A 12167-nucleotide genomic window follows, 5' to 3' on the forward strand; every position below is an offset into this window, starting at 1 on the left:
TCAGATTTTCATGATATGTCCGCTTTAAGATATATTTTAGATTTACTGTACTTAAATATATAGGCTATACAGTATGTTGCATTTTCCTTCAGCCTCAATTCGTACAAACGGCACATATTGTACAGTATTTACCATTTACATTACAAGAAGTAAATAAGGGTTAGCATGCATTTCTAATAAGTGTGCTGTGGTTCTTACTGGGATTCTGTGGGAACAGCGTGCAGCTCTTGCAGTGGATTATTTCTTTCATGACAGGAAGTTCTGTTGGCACAGGATGAGGAGGTACCAGACTGATCCCAGCCATCAAGGGGTTAATTGGGGTGATGATCCCTAAGTTGGGGTCAAAACCTTGTATGCAGATGGAGTCTGAAGAGATATGGAAGAGGAGAAGTGGAAGGTTATAAATGCAGATATTGATTTACTACTGGAACCATCTGAGCAGAACCACAAAAACAAACAGGTGATAGATATGGTCACTGAACTTTGATCATACTAGAGGAAGTCACTCATAATCTAGGATTGGGTTTATGAAGATAAAAACTGCGTTCAACATAAACAACAAGAGGTATTTTTAAGTTGCAGTTGCATGCAGTTTAAATATAGAGGCGTATTTGATGACGGTGCTGCTATATGATAAAGATTGAGCATGTCCACAGTACTTAGGGTTGTTAATCTTCCCTTCTTAAGTTAAGAATTCAAATAGTCTAATGCTCTAGATCCTGGGTGGTGACAGCTTGTGCTGTCAACATCATAAAGCTTTTCGTGTTTAAAATAGAAACAGCCCTGCGTTTAATAAACCAAATGGCTATCTGCAGCTACTTTGTCAATGTATAAGACCTAGAAAATGTGCAGTGTCCCTGCTACTACATTTCTTTCAGTGTGAAAATAATAAAATAAATATCAGCACAATTTAAAAGATTTCTGACCAATGCTACAGCGTTTAATTTCCAGAAAGCACACATCTGTTCAAAAGTTATTTACTCCAGTCATTTGCAGATTTTTTTCCAGAACACAAAAAGAAAATTGGGAGATGAGAAATGTTTTTGGAATGAATTGTTGTTTTTAGTTATGTAATGAACAGATTGATCTGATTCACAAGTTCAAATCACTCAATCACTGTCATGCTCACTTGGGTGTATTTTTATTATCAAAAAATATCAAATTACTTGCAAAATAATTGTTAGGGACAGTCCTAGATTAGTTAAAACATTTCAAAATAATGTGATTTCAGTTTCCCTTTCATTTATTTTATTATTGAGGATTTTTAAAAAATGTAAAAATCTCGTCTCGTGGATTAAGTGTCTCGTCCCACCCCTAGTAACTTATGCACAGTGTTGTGGAAAGTTACTTTTAAAAGTAATGCATTACAATATTAAGTTACTCCCCAAAAAAGTAACTAATTGCGTTACTTTTCATGGAAAGTAATACTTACGTTACTTTGAAGTTACTTTTGCATTACTTTTTCTTACTTGGGTGAGGCTTGATCTCTTTCAGGCCTTGCAGGTGTTTTTTATGATTGCAAAAATGTCTGGCCGGCCATCTCAGTATCTGACTAAATGTGTTCCCGCTCAGGCGCTCACACATAGAGTGCGTAAATCTACGTTTATTCATTCAGTTTAATGCAGTACATTGTTTTTTAACATTGAATTAATTAAACTGAAAAGTAACTTGCATTACTTTTTTAAAAAAGTAACTCAAATATTAAAATGTACATTTATAAAGTAATGCGTTACTTTACTCGTTACTTCAGAAAAGTAATATTATTACGTAATGCACGTTACTTGTAATGCACTGCTTATGCATAATGTATTGATACATTTTATTGTGTGTTTTGTGCTTGACACAGGTAGCCTGCTTTGGCTTAACTTAGCTTCTTCTTCTAGACGTTACATTAGTAATATGCTCGCTCATAATGTTGCGTCATAGCCGCAGCAAATTTGACTGCTTATGCTATTGTGTATTATGTTATGCTTTCTGTCGTTTTTCTGTGCTTTTACTGCTTCTATTAATGTAAAGCTGCTTTGAAACAATTGAGTATTGTGAAAAGCGCTATATAAATAAAATTGAATTGAACTGAATGTTATACATTATGGAGGAGGGCTCTATAAAAAATCAATAAATACTCAAATGCATACCTTGTAATGCACTGCAAGTCGCCAAATGCATAAATGTAAATCATTTGAAAGTTATACATTTGTAAAGGTATAATAGAGTCAATGTAACTTGCTAGTTAGCGTGTAGTGCAGCTTACAACTTTACCAAATCCAGTGTCCTAACAGCAGTTAGCTAATTTGGAAATAAGCTATTTTCTATTCAATTGTGAAAGACTTTATAGGCATGTAACATCCACTGTTACTGGGAGATACATGCGTTAATTGGTGGGTGGGGCTAAAGAGATAATGATGTAGAAGTAGGCTGCAGATGCAAGCTTTTGTCGCACTATGATGTCATAGTGAGACAAAATCTGACATGAACCATTTTGGCAGCATGGTTTCAATAAAAGCTGCTTCTGGGTGAACAAGGACATTTTGAGTTTTGAAACCTATAGGGAATTTATTTTATTGTACAATGACCTATATGTCAAATTTGATTTCTCAATTAATTACCCCTAAAACAAAACTCTTATAAGGCCTTAAGATGCCACCAATCACTTAAAGTATGCATTTGGTTAGACATCTTTGATAAAAGTCGGCTGTAGCTGGTAATACTGTATATAAACTTTAATCAGGGTGATTCTGCTTAGTTTTGCAGTTTGACAATACAATAATGAACACTACATATACTAGAAAAGACATATCTTGCTAGGTAATGAGAAAAAAATAGGTCAAATAATCTCTGTGGCTGCCTTCATTTGAAACCAGAGCACTGGGGAATTCATGCATTACTCATCAAAAAGTAAACATGTAAATTAGATACATGCCATTATTTAACATTTCCTAATTTTGCTTTTTTCCTCTCAAAGGAAAAAAGACTTAATCATCTGTCTCACAGCCCTTGTTACTTTTCCAGAGACTATTTTTTCACTATTATCTTTTTCTAATCAAACCTGCATGGGTTCACCACAAAACGTGTAGCTTCGAAATGTAGTTTCTGTAGGGTGTGCTCATCTTTACAGAGGTGAGAGGGCATTAATCAGAGCCCATCACAGACCCTATTACCAAATGCAAAGCAGCAAGTCCTTTACCCTCAGGGCCTGCAGTCCGAATATATCATTTGTAAGGAAATTATTCTTTGGGTTTGACAGATTTTGATCAACACTACTGTAATATGTGATGCATAATTATTTAAAACGATAGTGAATAACAGCAGCACAGCTCTGAGTCACACTATAAACATACATTTAAGTTTTACTGCTTCTAGATTCTATTAACTAAGTCTGAATAATTTGTATTTATGTTAGATCTTTGCATTTGTAATCCTTGCATTATTTTGATTAAGTGATATTTAAAGGGTCAATATTATGCCTAATACCCCACAGATCATGTTGAAAAAGCTCCTATTTGGGTGGGAGCAAAACACATGTAAATGCAAATGAGCTACTGCTTTCGGTAAAAAAATAGATCTGATGAATCTTGTGAATACAGTCTGGGAAAATAGTATCTTCAGCCGCATTAGTGCTACAGCGTGCTTACAAACACATTAGAAAAGCTTTTGGGAAAAGTTCACCAGTCAGTCAGAGGCTGTGGGCGGGGCTTTGTGAGTGTGACATCACATTAACAAGAGTATCAAAGCAGCATGTCTAATGAGAGTGCTCTGGTTTAAAGGGGATTAAAAAAGTAGGAGTGGGTGGATTTTTTTCACTGTAAGGTTGTTGTGTTTACTCACTGCTAATGCACATTTATATCTTAAAATGATATATTTTGGCACTATCTGCATAAAATACAATCCATGGTATGCATTTATTTGGATCTTTGATGAAAACAGCGTGCCGATATAACATACTAATTTCTTTACTTGATTATTTTTTTTCAAATGGTGTACATTACATGCAGAAAGCTAGCCACACTTGCTTAGTCATCATCTTAGCTAAGAGGGCTTTTTTTAAATGTCATTAACAGCACAGTCATTACCAGCACAATAATGTATAAATAACAAAAGCATCCCAAAATTATACATTTCTGCCAATGTATTAAAAAGTTTTGATATATGGCATTCAATTATAATAAGCTTAGAATCCAAGCCAGGGTAGATTGATGAATCAGAAATTTAGATACGTAAATGACTAATTCACCTTGCAAGTAAAAATCTCATTAAGTTCAAGATAAATTAGATTACATTTGAAACCACAAAACGTTTTAAAAGCACTGATTTATCATTTAAGTTTTATTTTTTTTACATATATTCGATGATGTGATGGTAATGACACATTTACTTGACATAGTTAAGAAAATGGCAAAAAAATTCCCTTATCTTATAGTCTCATCCAAGCTCATAACGTCACTCCTGACTTAAGGACTGATCATTTGATGTATACCAATTATTCAAATTTGGAATTTTAATTTTCAAAATTGCAGCAACCCAATTTGTCCCTTAATCTGAAAAATTCCCATGTTTTTCTTAGTGCTGATGTTTCTGTAAACAGCACTCAGTAAGATGCTTCATTGTCTGAAAAGAGCGGTAGTATAGTAAATAGGTTGTTGTAAATGTACTTGACTTTTTCTGGTGGAGCGTAAATTGTTTTTTATTCTCTTTCCTGTTATTCGCTAAAAGCAGCCTTGGTGAATCTTGTGTAAATCTCCGCATTCACATATTCAGAGCTTACACCAATTCTTAGCCTAAATCTCCCAGCATGCTCAGTCTAAAACTCACACAATACAACCCTAACAAAGGCAACTCGTAACTGCGAGAAAATCGCCTATATTTAGAGTCGGATTCATTGTTGTGCCTCACCAATCCAGCGGGATAAAAGGCGCCTGAAAAATGTTCTCGCGGAGCGTGTCTTCTAATGAGCTGGTGCAAACAAACATTTCGAATCAATAGAAAATGTGCTGAAATAGTGGGAATGAAACGAGAAATCATGCAAGTGAGCATCTGCTCTCTGAGCAGCAAATTTATGAGCAGATATTAGACAAAATAGAGATTGTGTGCATGCGTGTGTTTGTGTGTGTGTGTGTCATTATGTGTGATGTCGAATTGTGCCTGGAAACATGCTGGGGGAAATTTAAATACAACCTCATTTCAACATAATCTGTAATATTTGACAAAAAACAGAGATTTTTACACACATTCCTTTGAAGCTGAAGGTCTTTTAACAGCGATATGCTTTCCAGAGTCTTCTTTCTTAGGGATTGTGTTTTGTGCCAGTGTGACAAAACTGTATTTTAGGTATCAACAACCCCACCGCCACATACACATTCAGTGAGCCAAACACTTTGAGAGCCATTCTACGTGCTCCTGTATAGCTCAGTGGTAAAGGATTGTGTTTACAGCACAAAAGGTCATGGGTTTGAACCTAAGAAACCTAAGAAACACACTTTCTGATAAAAACGTATACTTTACCTTGTAATGCACGTAAATTCTTTTGGATTAACATGTGCATCTTGTAGTAACGCTAAACAGTAAATGTCTCATCTAAAGTTTTAAATCATTAACATTTATTACATTAAAAGTAATTACAGTTAAAGCGTCAACACTTTATGAGTACCTATAGAGTAGAATTACATCCTTCATTTTTATCAGATTAATAAAAGACAGATTAGCTTTACCGAAAATGTACGAAAAAATTAATAAGAAGGAGTTACGAACTGCGGGAGGAGCGAGTCACGAGTCAACACTTTATACAACACTGACTGTTTAACTTATGATTCACTACATATTCGTGCCATTTATATAATATGCACTTGCGCGCCTATTTCCAACATAACATAGAAGTCCTACTGCATGCAACTTATGACCCGGTTGAGACTTTTCAATAAAATCCAAGAGTTAAACATACACACACGCGAAACTCCGCTGCTACCCCGGATAAACAAACTATATCCATTGTTTCCATAATGCTGGCTTTCTTCTTCTTACATCCAAAAACTAGTCCCTCCTGAAAAACGCGATTATGCGATCGCATGATTCAATGCATGAGCCACTCTGCATATTTATGCAGGGGGCGCATATTTTAAATACACTGCACTTTCGCCACATAAATTGCAGATTTCTGCTCGCAAAATTTGCAGGGCTTGCATGATTTCATAATCCCCACATTTTCGTAGCAAAAAGTCACATATAGACGGTTTCAGCAGTAACAACATAAACAAGCAACTGTCGCGGTCCGCACGTAACTTCCGGTGAACTCTGCTAAAAATAAATAACAACATAGTGCTTTAAACGTAGTTTATTTATATAACAAGCAAAAAAAAAAACACATAGATTACCTAGGAAACCAAAACATTTGTTATTTTCGACGAGGCATTTGTTCAATCGATCAGTTTAGCAACTAGTCAGACCATTAAAAAAACAAAACTGGAAGTAAAGTTCGGATCCAGACGTGTATCACGTGCGTCCGATGAAACTGTCTATATCTTAGCAGAAAGTTGAAAAATGTCATGGGAATGTTAGGAAGTGATGTAATTACGCGACGTGAACATCAATAAAAAGCTGCAATCAGTTTTTGCAAGTTCACGCAGTTTTTGCAAGTTCACGCAATTTTAGCAAGTTCCCGCAATTTTGACAAGTTCCTGCAATTTCATTGCATAAAATTGCATAAATATCCTTCATATTCCATCGCATTTTTTAAGAAAACATGCCGCAAGATCAAGGATTTTTGCATGCAACAATCACAAAAAACTTTCTAGAAGGATTGAAAACACACTTCTTCTTTTGTGCCATTGTTGAGTCTTGATATATAACAAAAGCTGTTGCGTGAAGTGATGCCTGTAACTTAGCACTCTCGGTTCTCGCTCTCCCGCTGATTGACGTGTGGGCGTGGTTTTCCGGGGGAAGTGCCCATAAAAGAAGTGGGTAACACTTTAGAATACGGATCCATTGTTAATGAATAACTACACAGGAACAAATCAGTAATGCAGTATTAACAATCTAGTAACTACTGTTAACTAACAAGAAACTCTGATTAACAAACTGGTAAGTAATAGCACACAGATGAATGTGGTAGTTCACTATTAACTAATCAATAACTACAATTTTTTCATACTTCCCAAAGAACTACTGAGAAGTTTTATAATTCATGCAAACTAAACGACAACTAATGGAGGACCAATGACTAACACTACGTTAACACGTTTAATACTGTAAACAAATACATAAGACTGTTTACATTATCAATAGGTAATAGCAGACTTGTTCTCATTTAAAGACTACTGGAACTTATAGATTTGTCAACCATCTAAATGCCATACATACATACAGTGTGTGCAAAAGACTACCCAGTCTCACAAAGTTTCGTGATATAGTCACATATTTTTTTATTCTTTTTTCGTGATATTATCACGAATTTCCGCGTTTTTTCGTGATCCTATAACGAATTCCTGTTTTCGTGTGATTCCTATTTTTAATCCATTGTCGCTTCGGTATTGGTTGCGCATAGTAGGCGGGGTTATGCGGAAGTATCGAGACTCGCGTGTTCGGAGAGAAATAACGCGAGATCCGCTGTGGCAATGGAGGAAGGTACATGTGCTGTCTTTCTAAAGTTTGTAATATCACAGTTTGATAGCATGACCGGTGAATAAATAACAGAGTGATACGCGAAGAGAAGTTTTCGCGTTGGATTGACTACAGGTGGTGTATGATTGCATCGGAGTTCGCGGATATATGACGAGTCTCAATGATGTGCCTCAATAAAGATTGTAAGTCACTCTTGCTTATTATTCGGTCTTATCTTATTATCTGAAGTATTGTCGGGTATATTGTTGTAAGTATTTATACAGATTGGATAACATGGGATGTTTTATATATTTATACATCAGATGCGTGTCTCACATGTTTAACCTTTTAAGAGCAATATTATAAAGTAACGATTCTCTTACAAATGGCGCTTTATTTGTTTTATTCTAGAACCACATTACACACACCGACATACATAAAAATCCCGGATGTCACGAGCAACAACAGAATATCATCGCAATGAACTCCAATCCCTTCATTTATAAAGCAACGCGTCTGAGGTACACCACACCTATTCAACTCTACATGTGAGGATTTCCACCATACTGAGGAGCATCTCTATTTCAACTCAACGGGTTACATCAAGTAGACATTTCCTGAAACTATTGGGACTTTGCTATTAATCATTGATCTTGCTTTTCATTATTCATTACCAGATCTCCAATTAATTGTTTTTTTTATCTAACTTTGTTATTTCTGTATTATTGTTATTGTTGTTATGCAGGAATACACTTTGTTTTGTTCATTTATTTGAATGCTTTATTATGCTCAATGATTCATATTTAAAATACACTGATACACTTGAGAAATTGTACATTGTGACTCTGACTCTTTACTGTCCTCGTGGTCCTTAGGCATTGGTTATTTGCCCTAAGGTGATTATTACTGGAATATTAAGTAGTGCATTGTACAGTCTGCCAAACACATATATATTTTTTGATAATAATTTTATAATCACTGTTTTATGTATGATTTGAATCAGTGTTCTAAAGTGAAGATCATGGTAACACACTAGTAATTACTTTAGAATGATGTAGTAACACTTGAGTCATTACTAGGGGGTTACCATGATCTTCACTTTAGAATACTGATCCCAAAAAATAGTAATTAATTTAGAATGATGTAGTAACACTTGAGTCATTACTAGCGGGTTACCATGATCTTCACTTTAGAATACTGATCCCAAAAAATAGTAATTAATTTAGAATGATGTAGTAACACTTGAGTCATTACTAGCGGGTTACCATGATCTTCACTTTAGAATACTGATCCCAAAAAATAGTAATTAATTTAGAATGATGTAGTAACACTTGAGTCATTACTAGCGGGTTACCATGATCTTCACTTTAGAATACTGATCCCAAAAAATAGTAATTAATTTAGAATGATGTAGTAACACTTGAGTCATTACTAGCGGGTTACCATGATCTTCACTTTAGAATACTGATCCCAAAAAATAGTAATTAATTTAGAATGATGTAGTAACACTTGAGTCATTACTAGCGGGTTACCGTTATTCATATAGTAGTTAATGGAAAGCTAATCTTAAAGGGGATAATCTTAACCATTTACAGACTATTCACATATGAGCTTAAAGCCATACATAAAAACATATTTTTTAACAGGTAAGAAAAAAATCACTGTATAGGCATTTGGATGGTTGAGGAATCTATAAGTTCCATATTAGTTTACAGTAGTAAATGTGTTAATGTAGTGTTAGTCATTTGTCCTATATTAGTTATCGTTTAGTTTTGCATGAATTATGAAACTTCTCAGTAGTTCTTTGGGAAGTATGAAAAAAATAGTAGTTACTGATAAGTTAATAGTGAACTACCACATTCATCTGTGTGCTATTACTTACGAGTTTGTTAATCAGAGTTTTGTGCTAGTTAACAGTAGTTACTAGATTGTTAATACTGCATTACTGATTTGTTCCTGTGTAGTTATTTATTAATAATGGATCCGTATTCTAAAGTGTTACCAAGAAGTGATACGTATAGCTTAACCCTGAAACGTCAGCTAGACCCGTAATCGGAAAAAAAACTTTACGAAACTTGTACGAACCCTGTACGGAGTTGCATTCGTCACAGAAATACTCTGTAATACGTCCAACTGTTTTTTGACACTTTGCATTTGTTTAGCATGAGGAAATCAACTCTTAAACTGTGTTAATAGAATGCATGAAATACTATTGAACCCCCACATTAAGTAATTACTAAGTTTGGATTAGTTGGACAAAACTGGGACAATTAATGAATAGTATCGCTGTGTGGCAGTGGGGGTCCTCAATGTTTAAAGGAGGTCCGAGGCCCCCCCCCCCAATTCGAACACTGAAACAATACTTCTGTGATCTACACTGTCAGAAAAATGGTACAAAACTGGTCCCTAGCTGTCTGTTCCTCTAGGTGCAGTACTGTACCCTTTCAAAAAGTACACATTTTTTGTACCAACAGTAAAGAGGTCATATTAGTATCTCAGAGTACATATTGGTAAGAAATGTATGGATAACTGTACCTAATGGTGCATATTAGGTGCCCCAAAGACCGCTAGTGACCATTCATTGACCATTTCATCTGACAGTGTACAGGCATATTAGCTGAAGGCATAAAAATACGTGTACTCCACGTTTGTGTGAAGGGAATACAGAGAAATACTGAAGATACAGTGTGAAGAAGTCTAAAAATAAAGTGTTTCTTACAGATGTGGCGTATTACCGGAGGCTTTAGACAGAAAGCTGAGGATAATAGTTTAATATTCATTCTTAGATGATTTCTGAAATCACCCAAGAACAAAAAAACCCTATATGCAATTTAAATTTATGCCATCCCAGCGACTCATAAATAATCATGATGTGAAGTATCGGCTCATGCATTTTAATCTTTAATTTGCCTCAATCCATGGCTTTACCCGGCGTGATATTCATTTCAATGGTTTCCAAACCCAGAGAGACTTAATTTGTATGAAAAACTAACAGGGGTTCTAGCAATGCAGGAAAGGTGGACTGCCGGTGTATGGAGAAATCAAACTGCCAGACACTCCAATACTCCATTTACTGTGTTTACAGCTTGCTTAGGATAAAATCATAACCAATTTTGATTATAAGAGACAGTCCCTTGCACACAGGCGCTTGTAGTAGAAATGTACATGGCATTTCTGTTTCATTTCTTCTGTTAGGATGACTGAGTGTCATGGGCTGGAGATGATCAGTGGCCAATCGGAGACAGCAAAGAATGCCGTCCAGCTCTCGAAATATCTACAAAGCTTCAGTCAGGAGCGAGGATTATGACCAAGCGCTCTTACAGCATTAGACCAAAACCAAATGGGTGCCATCATCAAGACAAAGCTTGAGCTTTTAAAAGCCACAACTATCCAGCATCCTAGAAGAATAAACGTAAAATCCTATGTCGACTTTTGCTTCTAAAGGTCACATATTTGGCAGGAGAGGCTGCTAGGTGTGTGGCTTGTCAGGGATATAGGCTTTATTATCTGTTTTAATTTTCCCTGCCATAAAAGTAAAGAACGCAGATGACTGTGGTAGAACACGAAGATTAACATAATGGAGAAAAGGTGAAGAGCTTTACCTGATACCAGCTGCTGCCCAGTTAGGCTCATCGGCACAATGCCGAGGTTATTCATGGCGGTGGCCCAGGCGCCGGGATCGGCCACTTGCACATTAATGTGGCTCTGTTCGGTTCCCAAACTGCCAATGCCGTCTGCTGCTGTGGAGAGAGCATTAATAACACACTCCATCAGACCATGTGTCCACCTGAACAAAAATTAAGTATTGTAGGGGACTGATGATAGACCCTGTGCACATGTTTTAACAAAAACAAAACCTCTTATCTCCAAAAGGACGTCAAACGTAGCAATCTAACTGAAAAGAAAGCTTAGATATGAACAAATTTGAATGTTGGGAGTCTATCACATATAAATATCAACTGCGGGTAATACATAGTGGATGACACAATAGTTCATTTTAAATAGATAAATTAAAGGTTTTATTTATAATTTTTGGTATTTAATAACATATATGCATATTTAAAATGGTTAGTTGGTTATTTACGATAAAACACAGATATGACCGCTGCACCCAAGGATTCTGTTTATCACTGCGCAACACCTTTAGAAACATGAATATATGTGTAACATTATCGTACTGTTCACAGTTAGTCAAGGACTATTTTTTCCAGCTGAAGGAAGATTTTTACTGATTTTTCTTTCTGAAAGTTGTGTTTATACCAGCCTGATTTCACGAGAATTTGTATGCATTTTACGAGTTGGCTAATTCGTATACATTTGTATGAAGTGAATAAAAAACATATGATTATCGTTCAAATAAAACATTAACGAAACCCGCCCCAACCCAAACGTCAACAGGGGCAAAAGCAAATTGTTCAAAAATGTATTAAAGTGGTCGTACAAATTCATACAAATTAGCTACCTCGTAAAATACGTAGGTATTGGCATGAGATTGGATAGCGTTGTATTGTGTGGTAACCATTTTATAAAAGCAATAAGTTACTTGATAATGTATGGAGAATATGTCATGGCTGAAG

At 35.6% G+C, this 12167-nt stretch overlaps 1 protein-coding gene and 1 long non-coding RNA gene across 4 annotated transcripts in view; one reads left to right on the plus strand and one right to left on the minus strand.

The window, feature by feature from the left end:
• Positions 1–12167, minus strand: part of enox1 (ecto-NOX disulfide-thiol exchanger 1) — a 128193-nt gene that overhangs the window by 53291 nt on the left and 62735 nt on the right. For all 3 annotated transcript variants that reach the window (XM_055214890.2, XM_055214888.2, XM_073854955.1), the window contains 2 exons: positions 11193–11330; positions 199–366 (listed from right to left, as the gene is read on the minus strand). In XM_055214890.2, coding sequence (XP_055070865.2) covers positions 199–366; positions 11193–11330 — 306 coding nt within the window. The remainder of the gene's footprint in view (positions 1–198; positions 367–11192; positions 11331–12167) is intronic.
• On the plus strand, positions 6943–8425 carry LOC129446100 (uncharacterized). Its single transcript, XR_012358171.1, has 2 exons — positions 6943–7793; positions 8002–8425. It is a non-coding gene; the product is annotated as an uncharacterized lncRNA (long non-coding RNA).

The sequence above is a fragment of the Misgurnus anguillicaudatus genome, chromosome 17, assembly GCF_027580225.2.
Source record: "Misgurnus anguillicaudatus chromosome 17, ASM2758022v2, whole genome shotgun sequence".
Lineage (NCBI taxonomy): Eukaryota > Metazoa > Chordata > Actinopteri > Cypriniformes > Cobitidae > Misgurnus > Misgurnus anguillicaudatus.